At 43.9% G+C, this 15,201-nt stretch overlaps 1 protein-coding gene across 1 annotated transcript in view; it reads right to left on the bottom strand.

Moving 5' to 3' along the window:
- Nucleotides 1-752: 752 nt before the first annotated feature.
- Nucleotides 753-15,201, bottom strand: part of EXO5 (exonuclease 5) — a gene marked incomplete at its 5' end in the record, with an annotated part of 84,718 nt that continues 70,269 nt past the window's right edge. Inside the window, 4 exon segments of the mRNA XM_082246366.1 lie at nt 753-965; nt 1,711-1,771; nt 1,775-1,833; nt 1,836-1,971. Of these exon segments, the coding sequence (XP_082102492.1) occupies nt 763-965; nt 1,711-1,771; nt 1,775-1,833; nt 1,836-1,971 (459 nt within the window). The 3' untranslated portion in view covers nt 753-762.

Raw genomic sequence — 15,201 nt, 5'->3', positions numbered from 1 at the left:
CAGCAAGGACATATGAGAAAATTGATCACGGTTAAGCAACCAATTTTTCGTCCAGGAGGTCCGCTTCTTCTTCCTATTGCTCGTACGTCGTCTCAGAGCCAAAACTCCAACACTAACGACAGCAACGGACGAATTCACGGTCGCCATAATAAATTCTCGAACGATGTCTCGGAAAATAGCGAAATGTCGTCAACCAAACAAATGCTACCGAAATCAGCGCGAGATGCCCAGAAGGGTCACGGCCAAACACTCACTTCCTCTTTTGTAGCGGCGAACGTGCGTGGAACGTAGTGACGTCATTTTCTGTCGGAAGACAAATGTCCTGGGCAAGTTTAGAGCACTTTTCAACAGACAAACAACAAACACACCAGCCGCGAACATTTGTAGGACGTTCTGTCGGCCGACGATCGGTACGTGTGTACGGGCCTTTACTCTACAATGCTACACACACACAATACCAAAATAAAAACATTTTGTTTTCATGATATAGCAATATAAAGGCCAAAAATACAGCATTATTAAATATAATACAAATCTAAACAAATGGAAGATTAATATAAAATTGATAAATATTTTAAAATACTAAAAAAGTACATAAAAAAAAAAAAAACATAAACATTTCTTGTTGAAATTAGGAGAATGATGAAATTAAGAGAAGAAGTTGGTCAATGTAAAAGATAAGACAACACTGGAATTGTAGTGAAGAGGACATATTTCTATAGGTCATGATATCATAGTTTGAATCTTTGAGTGTGTCATTCTTTATTTAAATCTCTTTGTCAGAGTCCTGTGTTGTTTCCCCCATTTACATATATTAGAATGGTCACACATTCTGCACTTCCCGGCATCTTCTATATCAACTCCCTTGATCTCTCTCTGTCCTTTCCAGAAGGATAAATAAAATGTCACTTGTTCCATAACACTCTCCTCTTTAAAGTTCACCATGTCCAGACTTGTATAAAGTACTCAAAATTTCTACTTGAGTAAAAGTACAAGTGCTAGATCAAAAAATTACTTGAGTAGAAGTGGAAGTGCTCGCAGAAAAAGTTACTTAAGTAGAAGTACTAAAGTATTCAACATTTTTTTTACTTAAGTATTGCAAGTAGTTTTTTCAAAAAATTTGCTACTTAAGTACTAAAAGTAAAAAGTACCAGTAGTTTTGAAAAAAAATTTCTACTCAAGTACTGAAAGTAGAAGTAGAAGTACTGTGTTATGTAGTTATTAAAGAAAGAAGTCAAAAGTATGAACATCATATTGTTTTTATTATTTCAAATGATTTATTCAAATGATTAACCTGTGTTTGTTAGTAGTTTCTTGATGCACTTTAAGCGCTGTAGCACCATTTATTTGTTTGTTTCATATTTTCTTTTTATTGGAAAGATTTGGTATAGCAGCTTTTATTATACACAGCCTTTATTTTCGTATGCGCTGATTTACAAATGACATTATACACAATTTTTTGAGCTTTGTGTAACCTGCCATCTACTGTTCTGGCAGTGGTAATTTTTTTTAAAGTAACGAGTAACTATGCAGCACAAAAAAAAAATACTTGAGTAGAAGTATCGAAATCATCGAAAAAATGTAGTGAAGTAAAAGTAGAAGTAGGAGAAAAATATTCTACTCTAGGAAAGTACAGATACCGCATTTCGGTACTTAAGTACAGTACTTAAGTAGTTCTACTTCGTTACTATACATCTCTGACCATGTCACATCCTAAGAAGGTTCCATTCCCCTGATAGCAATATTCCAGCTTCAAGCTGTCAATCCTAGATTACTCTGAGAAAGTCAAGTTCAGGCAGGTCAGCTCTATGATATTTTTCAGTGTAGACACATCAGCCCACACTTAAGTGCATTTTCCTTTACTTCAGGTCCCAGTTCTTGTTTTGGCCTCAGGTTCAAGATCTGAATTAGGTATTTTGATTGTAGAACACCAATAACCATGCCATCAAACAGCAGTTTGTATACACAAACCTGAAAAACATAATTATGTCTAGAAGATCTAAAGGAATTCTACAAAAAAAAAAGAAAACATGTCACAAATTGGCATAGTAGGTATGTTTTCCTAACAGGCCTACACCCCTGTTGTAGAATCCTCCACTTCAAGTATCCAAAGGTCCTGTACAACTAAGAAACTGTGACGGTCAAAATCTGCATGGGCTTAAAGCAACTCGGTGCCCAGGCCTAGTGGCGGTCTGATTAAGGGTTTCAATGGGTTGAAGTGTACGAACTGGGCTGGTATGAAGGGATAGGAACGGCAACTCGAGTTCCATAAGAACAAATCATGGAGTTACTTGTCTCTCTAAAGTTTTTACTGTACTGTGGATGTGTTCAAAGCTTCACAGTTACTAGCGTATTATTGTTTCTACCATTAACAGTATCTTTTAACTGACTATACCCGTAGACCCCAAACTGTGTCTTGTGGGCATTCTTGATGATGTTTATGTCAGAGAGGCAGTGTCTAGAGCCCTTTTCCAGGCCTGCAAACTAATTTTACTGAATTGGACCTCGCAGTCCCCTCCCGCATCTCAGATGCGGATTGACAAAATGGAAGCAATGCTTAGATATGAGCACTTGATTTATCAACACAGGGTTAACCTAAATTCAAAAAAGTGTGGGGATGTTGGCTGGCCACACCAGCCCTTGCTCCATTAGATTTAATATTGGACAGATTACTATTGTAACTTCAAGGTGTGTATGGATGGAATACTTTGTACTATGGAGAGGTGCAGACAGGGCCACTAATAAGCCAGTACAGCCAATCCTGTTGCACTGAGCCAGGCCAGCAGAGGGGGTCTGGGCAGCTTCACAGACTTTAGAAAGCAAAATGGCTTTCTGATTTACACCCCTGCTCAGTTGCTCCTACTAGCTTAGAAGGTGTTCTAATAATACTATTTCCAGGGCCCCTCTCTGATGGTAGAGGAGGAGCAGTCAAGGGACTTTTTTTTCAATGTCAGGCGCATGTGTATTCCGTGCCCGGCACCTGCTCTGCATGTTGCTGGCTGTTCTGCTGACAGCTGAAGTCCCGGCTGCCTGTTGCCCTCCCTAGTGGAGCGATCTCCCTCGCTCAGCAGCCGAGAGCAAGAGAGGCGAGTAGCAGTGCGGCAGCAGGAAGAGGCAGCTGACAGGGAGCAGAAGGAGCCGGACTTTATTGTGGGTGGAGGAGCACATATAAGCTGCGGGTTTAGTCCTTTTTTTTAAGCAAATTATTATTTTTTTTTTTGTCCATGTTTTGGTGTTTTTTAATTTTTTTACTGTACTGATGCATTGTGGCATGGTGAAGGGGTCCTAAGTAAATAGTTAATTCTTTAAGAGACCCTGTCATGTAGCAAAACCCCTTTGTGAGCATACTTTAATATAATGCACATAAATACAGTAAACAGTTTACAAAGTAAGACATGGGCACGTCTTGACATCATTAACCACTTCCCAGCCATCTCAGCCCTTTCACTGGATCTCAAGGCCGGAGGCAGAACAGGGCCACTGATGAGCCAGTACAACCGGCCCTGTTGCTTGGCATCATCAGCTCTGCAGGGGGGGGGGGGGCTGGGCAGCATCACAGACCAGTGCAGAAAAAAGAGGGCTTTCTAAATTTCAACCCCACTCAGCCACTCCTACTAGCTTACAGGGGAGGGGGGGGGGTTATTACTACTATTTCCTGGGCCCCTCTCTGATGATGGGATGATAGAGCAGTCAAAATACTTTTCTTTCAGTTTTGGGTGCACGCTGCACCTGCTCCGCATATTGTTGTCTGCTCTGCTCAAGTGCCAGCTGCTTGCCACTGCGGCTGCCCATAGCCTTCTCTGGTAGAGTGATCTTCCTCTACTCAGCTCCACACTCAGTTTCCGAGAGTGAGGGGTTTTTGTGAGGCTGGTGCATGGCAGGCGGCAGCTGACAGGGAGCAGAAGGAGCCAGATTTCATTGTGGCTGCCTGCAGCACAGGGGTACCTGGGTGAATATTAAAATATACTGCACATTACTATTGTGATATAACACACAGGCAGGTGCTCTATCATGGCTGGCTCTGTCACACTGTGTCACATGACATGGCTGTTGGGGGCTGATTTTTTTAACTTACTGGTCATAAGCTAACAAGGTCAGCATCCAACAGCCATATCATATCACACACTGTGACAGAGCCAGCCATGATAGAGCACCTGCCTGCGATTTACCATAATGCTGATGATCTTAACATGCGTTGTGTGTTAACATAAGGCTTTTTTCGTGGGGCAGAATATAAGGTTAGGGGGAGCATTTATTGATCCACCTAAACCTATGGGATAGTGACAGACAAATCAGTTTTAAGCTAATGAATATTAATTAAGGATATTTACATATATGACCTGATTGGGTTAAAATTTGCTACAGTTGTTCTAACGGTCCTTTTGTCTATTTAGACCATATAAAAAGGAGATAGCTGCGTCATCAGCTATCAGTCGGTGGGGACAGAGAAGAGGAATTGTATCAGTACCTGTGCCTCCTGCTTTCTCTGGTCTCCAGTATGCAGTCCTTGCTTCAGTCGGTTTTGGAACGAGCTGGATCCGCCGGTGGGGAAGAATGGATCTGCCGCTGTCTTCAGATGCCTGACTTTCCTGTTTCCGAGGGTGATGATGCCTTGTACCTGCCATCTCACCCCCCTTCTCTTTCCTTATCTGACAGCTTTCAAGCAGTTCCTCTTCCTGGGTCATCTGTGCCTGTGAACTCCCGCACTTCTCTTCACCGCTGCCCCCGGTCTCCTCCTCCTGTGACTGCGTCATCTCGCCCCGCCCGGTCTTCTCCTCCTGACAGGCCTTCGGATCGGCAATTTCCGAACGACTTACCGGGTCCTTCCGGCGCATGCTCAGTGGCCAGAAGAGACAAGGAACCCAGGACCAAGCGCAGACCGCGCAGGTTCGAATCCCCTTCGCCTCCACGCCGCTCCGCTGCACCAAAAGAGAGCAGGGAGCTGAATATTCCTAGGAATGAACTCTCTTTATTAAATGTTGAGCCGGTTATTCTCCCTGTTTTGAAGTAAAGGTTTTATCCTTCCTTGAAGACTTGATGTCTAAGGGTTATTCCTACTCACATATTCATAAGATTATTTGTGGTGTTTGCTTTTTCTATAAATTGTCTGGTGCCCCTTCGCTTATGTCTTGGTTTTCTGTTAAACAAGCCATGAAGGGTTACCGCAGGCAACATTTTTCTTCGGACTCAAAGTTTCCGATTACGGCTGATATTTTGAGGCGCATTTGTGCTGCCACCAATACTATTTGTTTTTCTCCCTTTGAGGCGCTGTTGTTTAAAGTGGCTTTCTGTATTTGTTTCTTCTGAGCTTTCAGAATATCTGAGTTGTTGCCAAAGAACTCGGTCTCCATTTCTGGTCTTTTATATTTCTGGTCTTTTATACGTTAAGCTGCGCGCAGATTTTGTACAAGTTTATCTAGGTAAAAGTAAAACTGATCAAATGGGATTTGGACGTTGGATCACTCTTCGGCGTTTCAATGACCCATTGATCTGTGTTGTAGGTTTGGTTTATGATTATTTCCTCGTTCGTCCTGAGGGTGCTTGTCTTCTTCTTCATGAGCCGGGCCCCCCTTTAACTGTATATCAGTTCAACTCGGTTTTAAAGAAATGTCTATTACATCTTGGTTTACAACACCTTCACATTACCTCCCATTCATTCTGTATTGGGGCCGCTACTGAAGCAGCTAATTTGGGTTTTGTCAGTACCAGTTATTAAAAATATTGGTAGATGGGATTCTTCCTGTTATCGATCATATATTAGGCCTAATTTTGTTATTTAACATTTCAGGTATTCGGAAGCACGTGTGGATATTAGGGCATTCTTTCATTTTCTGGGCCTCACTACGAAATTACGTTTCAAACCTTGGTTTTGACATGGACTCTCTACAAATATGGTGGTTTGGAAAACGAGGAATGAAATGTACTGATTTGTCTGTTTCTCTATCTTTTTTGTTTCTACATTGGCCTTCCCCTTCTATTATCATTATACATTTAGGTGGAAATGATATTGGTTCACAAAAAACTTTGGATGTCATTTCCACTCTTAGGTTGGAATTTGTTCAATTGCATTCTCTTTTTCTGTTTTGATATTTTCGGAAATTGTTCCCAGCTTGCAATGGACGTTGCGACCTGATTTAAAATTCTGTAAAGTTGTTAAGAAAAGAATGGGGGGCGTGGTCGGAAGCGGACCGGGACGGACGTCTAGTGCAGAGGCTCCGATCCTGCAACATCAATCCGGCCTAATCTTCCTTTTTAAGTACCCCAAGAGATAATCCGACACCATAATCTCCACCACCAGGGCCTAAGGAACCGATCCATCGGCCCATTTTGATCCCGGGAGTAGCTTCGTGATCGCAGCCTAGTCGGACTCCAAAGCCGCGGACTCGCCTAAAAGCGGCGCCCGCGATACGGGATTCGGGTAAGGCTGCAATTGAAGAGGGCTACAAACACCTCGGGGGGACCCATCGGCACTCCAGGTGCTGACACTGGACAATATAGGGAGGTGATACACCAGATTGAAGGCCCGGTTTTCGGCGGCCTAGTTGGGCTCCGGAGCCGCGGCCTTTCCTGAAGTAGGCCGCGATTTCCGGGTTTTGGGAGACCGCAGTGTACAGAGGCCGTCCTCCCTCCTCGGGGTGCCCCATTTGCCTACCCATCCCCACCGGCTTCTCATAGAAAGGCCCCAACAAAAATTACAATCCCCACAACATAGCAGTCCGCCATCTTGGCTGCAGAAGGGGACAGAGACACTAAGCAAGCAGCACACCACTGATTAAATCCAGTAATTGCCCCTTAAGATATTCTGGTTTAACTGACTGCGACTTCACACACTCGCTACCCCCTCCCTGGATACCCAAGAAATTTGGCATTATTTGCTTGTGGCGGACATTGTGCAAAACCGGGGCTCACCCACCCGCCCACCTGACACAGTAGCACTTGAAGTAACTTTAAAAAGACTGTGCGCAGCGGAGATGACCGACTAAAAAGAGAGAGCCGGTCATAGGACAGCTCCCCATCCTCCATGCAGCCACATTTCTAATGTAAGACAGCATACAATGGGCAGGATACTTAAGACAGGATCCCAGGGGAAAATACAATGCTCTGGAAAAGTTGTTAGCAGGAAGGGGATCGCCGATATTTTCAAAACCCAGGCTCCTGTGAGGAGGAACAAAGCAGGTTCCAACATGGCGAGACGACCAACACAGGAGGAAGAAGAAGAATATGATGCAGACTCAATCACCGCATCGGAGGATACGGTAGGAGATTCTCCACATTCTGACAGACAACTCACATTTAAAGACATGACTGTGATTGCTGCAGACATAACTGCAGACATAAAAAATTCATTTGCCGCAGCTATAACTGACCTGAAGGCAGACATACTGAGGATCACTGAACAAATTGCGGTGGGGGAGAGAGCAGGAAAAGGCAGAGATAAGGCTATTAAACGACTGGAGACTGTAGCCACCTCACACTCTGAACATCTTATTGCCATGAATCGTCAACTAGAGGATTTGGACAATCGGGGACGACGTAATAACATCAGGATTAGAGGGATACCTGAAACGGTTAGCGGGGAAAATATCAGACCAGTGTTGACCTCCATTTTTAATAATCTTCTGGAGAGACCCCCAGAGTCCCCGATTGAGTTTGATAGAGCACACCGTGCGCTCAGACCCAAAGCTCCAGATCCCAACCCTCCGAGAGACATTATATGCTGCCTCTCAAACCACCCAGTTAAAGAAGAAATCCTCTATAAGGCAAGGCAAAATGAACAGATCTTGTTCAATGAAACGCCTATTCAATTATTTCAAGATCTCTCCCCCATCACACTGAAAAATAGAAGGGCTGTCAGACCTGTGTTGGAAGCATTAAAGGAGAGAAATATCACCTACAGGTGGAAATTCCCCTTTGCGGTCCAGGCGTCATATCAAGGGAAACAATTTTTTCTTCTCACACCAGACGATCTCCCCACATTCTGCACTAACCTAAATTTGGAGCCAATCTCATTGCCAGAATGGTACGCAGAATTTCTGTTGCCTACATCTATGAGTGACACCCACAAAGCCTCATGTTCTTCACCTGCAACTAAAAATGGAAGAAAGAAATTTAAAGGCAGAGATCTTCACAACGTCTTCTCCTCACCTCCTAAAACCCCCAGATCCAAAGATCACACTTGATCCCGCTCACTCAAGTTGAAAAAGACTGCAAGTCTCTTACTTTTTTCTTTTCGTTTTGTTTTTTGGTTCTGCTCAATTGCTTTCAAGTTTTCTTAATAGGTTGATGTTTGAACATCTGTCCAGTAGATGGTGCTAGACCCACAGAAATAATTGGTAGATGTACTGTTCTCCTATGTCCACAGGAAGTTGTCAACATACAGGTTACCACTTCTTGAAGGTGGAAATAAACAAAGAAACAAGAGACGCATCGGCTCAATGATGCCTAGTTTCTACCTTATCTATGTATAATAGGAATACTCACATGCAAGCCCTGATTGACTGGCTATTGTGGAAGGTTCCTACGCACAGGGATTTGCCTTTATGAGGAATTTACTATGATATCTTACAAGATATTACCACTTTTCATTAATGGAACTCTCTTTATCCTGCGGCTTGCAATACTTTAGTTCACCACAAGATGCCGATATTGTGTGGTTGATTTCAATCTCAGGAGTTTCTGATAGACTGAGTCATTAGAATGCCATGCCTACCCATGTTCTTTCGCAATGATATATCTCATGTTGTCGATACTTGATTTAATTAACCTCGCCCCATAACGGGTTTGTTTTTCCTTTTTTTTTTTTTTCTTTTTTTGTCTTTCTATCTCCCTACCTCCGAGATAGTTTGGGTTGCAGCAAAAAGAGACAACTACACTGGGACTTCCACAGAGGACCGTTGTTGAAATACCTACCGGGTTATATTCCTGGGTCTACTCCAAGGTACTGTAACTAACTTCTTATAGCATCCACGCGGAACAATGGAGATCAAAAACTCTATCTGTCCCTTCTCCCTCTTTTTCAATGCTGGAAAGGTTTGATCCATCCAATGTAGTGGTTTATGTGACTTAGTAGTTAATGTTATCATGCTCTTGGGGATATGGAGGCGGGGGTCACCTAATTCTCGGGGCGGCGTCTGCCTCCATTTTCTCCAAAAAGGTTGAAAAGTTCTTAGATCCATATCACAGCAATTGTTACGTGATAAACATGCTGACAGTTCAAGGAGTCACAATCTACTTCACAGTACCTCTTTAATTTTCTTCAACCTTTGAGGGAAATTTTTTTTTTTTTTATATATGTGTGTCCCTGGGTGCTACTGCCGGACCCAGGGATACATTGGTTATTCACCAAATATATCATATCTTGCAGTCCTTTTATTCATTGCCTATTGTTACATATGGAATCTAGGCTTACGTTAAGTCTTTTTTTTTTTCTTGTTTGTTTAATAATGGATGGGGAGTTGTCCGGCTTCAGACTGGCGTGTTGTCCGTAATTCGTTCACATTTTTACGGCTTCTCACCGGACAGACCGGACTGTACTCCTTCCACTCACCCCCCAGTAGGGAATATTATTCATAATTCATTCAAAGTTAAATAATTCTTTGATTTGTACCTAATCCTGATTCTCACCTTCATGGTCTGTTGATCAGTGTGTCGGTGATACTACTTACTTGTCTATTCTTCCTTCCCCCTTCTCTTCTCTCTTCTCTTTGCCTTTTCTCTACCACCCTTCTCCCCCTCCCCTCATTGTCCGTGTCCAATACCCTTTTGTCCCCTGACTAACCATGGCTTATTCACAGATGGGGAAGAACCCCCTGATAATTTCCCATAATGTGAACGGCCTTAATATTCCTGAAAAGCGGAGGAAATTGCTATATGAACTACAAAAATCAAAAGCTCAAATTGTGTTCTTACAAGAGACACATTTCAAGGGACCCAAGATCCCTACCCTGACTGACAAAAACTACACTAAAATATATGAGGCATCTAGTACCATCACTAAGACTAAAGGAGTCGCCATTTTATTACACAAATCTGCACCCTTTGTAGTTGAAAATCAACACTCAGACCCAGAAGGCAGGTTTTTGTTCCTCTCTGGTACATTATTCGGACGTCCAACCACGCTAGCAAATGTATATTTCCCAAATAAGGCACATGTGTCTTTTTGCTCAAGAATTATTGATGAATTAAAAAGCTTTGCCAGAGGATGTATTATTTTAGGGGGAGACTTCAATGTCCCCCTAAATCCCCTCCAGGACACATCTTCAGGTCATTCGTGTATTAAATACCAATCACTGAAAAAAATCAAAAATGCACTAAGATCACTGAATCTGGTGGATGCCTGGAGATCGTTACACCCGGTCGACAGGGACTTCACTTTCTAGTCGGCACCGCACAATAGATACACAAGAATAGACCATCTGTTCATTACTCAGAGGGATCTTCCCAACCTTACGGACGCTAATATCGGGATCATCTCTTCATCTGACCACGCTCCGATATCGCTCTCTCTCTCCTCAACCACGCATTGCAAACCAGTATTCAATTGGAGGCTTAACCCCTCTCTCTTAATAGACGCTAAAATACAAAGTGAAATCCAAACTACAATCACAAATTACTTTAATGAAAACAAATCCTCTGATATCTCCCCCATGACCCTGTGGGAGGCCCACAAATGTGTGGTGAGAGGTGAAATCATTAAATACGGGGCCAGGAGAAAGAGATAGAAGGAGCAACAGGTCCAAGATTTGATCACAAAAATTTCGACTCTTGAGGCCCAACATAAAATGTCATTAACCAAAGAACACCACCAAGAACTATTATCTCTTAGGAAATCCTTGTCCGAAATCCTAAACAACAAAATAAAAAGGTCACTTTTTTTTAAAAAGGCAATATACTACGAATTTGGGGATAAAGGAAGCAAGTACCTAGCAAGGACATTAAAGGACGCGCAAGCCTCCACTAGTGATGTCGCGAACCTAAAATTCGCCGTTCGCGAACGGCGAACGCGAACATCGGCAAATGTTCGCGAACCGGCGAACCGGGCGAACCGCCATAGACTTCAATAGGCAGGCGAATTTTAAAACACACAGGGACTCTTTCTGGCCACAATAGTGATGGAAAAGTTTTTTCAAGGGGACTAACACCTGGACTGTGGCATGCCGGAGAGGGATCACGCAAAAAAAAAGTTCTTAAAAATTATAATTTTTTGATAGAGAGCCAATTATTGGAAAAATTAAAAAAAAATAAAAATAAAAAATTTCTTTGGATTTAGCATCTGGGGGGTCTAAAAAGTGTACCTGTCAAGTTTCAGCTCTGTAGCATGTCCAGAACCCCTAAAAAACAGCATTTTTCTTATATTTTCAGGAATACGGCTTCTCTGCGGCTGGCTTTTTCTCTTGCAGGCATTTAGCGGGCATTTTTTTAGGCAGGCATGTCATTTTTTGTATTTAGTGTCTGGAGGGTCTAAAAAGTGTACCTGTCAAGTTTCAGCTCTGTAGCATGTCCAGAACCCCTAAAAAACAGCATTTTTCTTATATTTTCAGGAATACGGCTTCTCTGCGGCTGGCTTTTTCTCTTGCAGGCATTTAGCGGGCATTTTTTTAGGCAGGCATGTCATTTTTTGTATTTAGTGTCTGGGGGGTCTAAAAAGTGTACCTGTCAAGTTTCAGCTCTGTAGCATGTCCAGAACCCCTAAAAAACAGCATTTTTCTTATATTTTCAGGAATACGGCTTCTCTGCGGCTGGCTTTTTCTCTTGCAGGCATTTAGCGGGCATTTTTTTAGGCAGGCATGTCATTTTTTGTATTTAGTGTCTGGAGGGTCTAAAAAGTGTACCTGTCAAGTTTCAGCTCTGTAGCATGTCCAGAACCTTTAAAAAACAGCATTTTTCTTATATTTTCAGGAATACGGCTTCTCTGCGGCTGGCTTTTTCTCTTGCAGGCATTTAGCGGGCATTTTTTTAGGCAGGCATGTCATTTTTTGTATTTAGTGTCTGGGGGGTCTAAAAAGTGTACCTGTCAAGTTTCAGCTCTGTAGCATGTCCAGAACCCCTAAAAAACAGCATTTTTCTTATATTTTCAGGAATACGGCTTCTCTGCGGCTGGCTTTTTCTCTTGCAGGCATTTAGCGGGCATTTTTTTAGGCAGGCATGTCATTTTTTGTATTTAGTGTCTGGGGGGTCTAAAAAGTGTACCTGTCAAGTTTCAGCTCTGTAGCATGTCCAGAACCCCTAAAAAACAGCATTTTTCTTATATTTTCAGGAATATGGCTTCTCTGCGGCTGGCTTTTTTTCTTGCAGGCATTTATCGGGCATTTTTTTAGGCAGGCATGTCATTTTTTGTATTTAGTGTCTGGGGGGTCTAAAAAGTGTACCTGTCAAGTTTCAGCTCTGTAGTATGTCCAGAACCCCAAAAAAACAGCATTTTTCTTATAATTTTTAGTAGAAAACTAATGCAGTGTCTTTCCAGCTGTCTTTTTTTCTTTCTGGCAAGCTGAAATATGATATGCCAAGGCAAACATGCCTATCAGTTGAGCTATGACACAGACAACACTGCACACATGGGGAAATATGTAAAACAAAAAACAGGAAAAGGAAATTAGGTGACGGTCACAAAACATGATATTGTGATTGGCCAAATAAAAAGTCGCCTCGCGATGAGGTCGCGCCAAAGTCACGCTAAGTCGCGCCAAAGTCGCACTGGAAGCGACGCTACTTTAGTGGTAGCGGCAGTGTAAACCAGCACTAAAACATCCAGTGTGTGAATACGATCAGGTATGATGTTTTATCGGTCAAGTAGTGTAAGGGTTACGCCCGTCGCCCGCTTCACAGTGACAGACCAAACTCTGACAGACCAAACTCCCCGTTTAACAGTCAGTCAGTCCATTTGCACAACCGCAAACTCCCCATTTGCACAAGGTTGGATACCAGCTAGCCATGTCCCGTTCCTTGTCCTCACTGACATCATTGAAGGTCTCTTCCTCCACCCAGCCACGTACAACACCAAGGGTCCCCGAAAGGTGACAACAAGCCCCCTGGGACGCCTGCTGTGGCTGGTATTCCACCTCCTCAAAGCCACCATCCTCCTCTGACTTCTCTTCTTCAGACTCCTCTCTCTGCGTTGCCACAGGTCCAGCAATTGACAACGACAAGGCTGCTTCTGGTGGTGATGGGGACCACAACTCTTCCTCTTCATGCTCATCTACAGCCTGATCCAGTACTCTTCGCAGGGCACGCTCCAGAAAAAACGCATATGGGATGAGGTCGATGATGTCGCCTTGGGTTCGACTGACCACCAGGGTTGTCACCTCCGCAAAAGGACGCATGAGCCTACAGCCATTGTTCATGAGCATTCAGTAACGCGGCCAAAAAATACCCAGCTCCGCAGAAAGAATGAAAGAAAATGAATGTTTTTTCTATGAAAAATTATCCTGCGGATCGCTTTTGGTCTGTTCACAATGAAGCAACGACCTTATCATCTGGGGTGTGCCAACACAATCCCAGAGGTGATCGCTTCATTGTGATGCGCAAGCCCCTTCACCACGACAAGGTAACGATCACGAAGGGGAATTGACACATGTATGTGCCTTTTTTTTTGTTTTTTGTTTTTTTGCAGCCACAGTGTAGCACCAGAGGCCAGAAAAATTAGGCATGTACACATGCATGAAAAAGCAGGTATTGTTGCAGCAGCTGCTGTAGCAGCGGCCTGAAAAATTGAGGTTTTAAGGCAGAAAGTGCACTAAAAAATTGCGGCTTGAACCGTAGTTGGTGGCGGAGACGACACGTAAGTCATCCGGCATGCAGAGAATGATTATATACAGCAGCGTGTGGACCATTTTTAGGCCAAGGCATCTCAGTCATCACCAGGCCTTTTTTAGTCAAATGCATCCCCCACTGTCAGTCCCTTCGGGATCCATGCCTCATTCATCTTAATAAACGTGAGGTAATCAAGACTTTTTTGACCTAGGCGACTTCTCTTCTCAGTGACAATACCTCCTGCTGCGCTGAAGGTCCTTTATGACAGCACACTTGAAGCGGGGCAGGCCAGAAGTTCAATGGCAAATTGGGATAGCTCAGGCCACAGGTCAAGCCTGCACACCCAGTAGTCAAGGGGTTCATCGCTCCTCAGAGTGTCAATATCTGCAGTTAAGGCAAGGTAGTGTGCTACCTGTCGGTCGAGTCGTTCTCTGAGGGTGGACCCCGAAGGGCTGTGGCGATGCATAGGACTAAAAAAGCTCTGCATGTCCTCCATCAACAAGACGTCTGTAAAGCGTCCTGTCCTTGCCGGCGTGGTTGTGGTGGTAGGAGGAGGATTACTTTCACCTCTTCCCCTGTTGGATTCCCGTTGTGCTGTGACATCACCCTTATATGCTGTGTAAAGCATACTTTTTAACTTATTTTGTAGCTGCTGCATCCTTTGCGACTGCCGGTAATTGGGTAACATATCACAGACTTTCTGCTTATACCGGGGGTATAGTAGTGTGGCCACCCAGTACAGGTCGTTCTCCTTCAGCCTTTTTATACGAGGGTCCCTTAACAGGCATGACAGCATGAAAGACCCCATTTGCACAAGGTTGGATGCCGAGCTACTCATGTCCAATTCCTCGTCCTCACTGATGTCATTGAAGGTGTGTTCTTCCCCCCAGCCACGTACAACACCACGGGTACCAGATAGGTGACAACGAGCACCCTGGGATGCCTGCTGTGGTTGGTGTTCCTCCTCCTCAAAGCCACATTCCTCCTCTGACTCCTCTTCCTCACACTCCTCTTCCAGTGTTGCCGCAGGTCCAGCAATCGATGGTAAGGCTGTTTCTGGTGGTGGTGATGGTGACCACAACTCTTCCTCTTCCTCTTCACGCTCATCTACGGCCTGATCCAGCACTCTTCGCAGGGCATGCTCCAGGAAAAAAACATATGGGATGATGTCGCTGATGGTGCCTTCGGTGCGACTCACTAGGTTTGTCACCTCCTCAAAAGGACGCATGAGCCTACAGGCATTGCGCATGAGCGTCCAGTAACGTGGCAAAAAAATACCCAGCTCCGCAGAGGCTGTCCTAGCACCCCGGTCATACAAATACTCGTTGACCGCTTTTTCTTGTTGGAGCAGGCGGTCGAACATTAGCAGTGTTGAATTCCAACGTGTCGGGCTGTCGCAAATCAAGCGCCTCACTGGCATGTTGTTTCGCCGCTGAATATCTGCAAAGTGCG

Source organism: Pelophylax lessonae (assembly GCF_965119305.1).
Source record: "Pelophylax lessonae genome assembly, chromosome: 2".
Lineage (NCBI taxonomy): Eukaryota > Metazoa > Chordata > Amphibia > Anura > Ranidae > Pelophylax > Pelophylax lessonae.
This window is presented reverse-complemented; position numbering and strand designations above follow the sequence as displayed.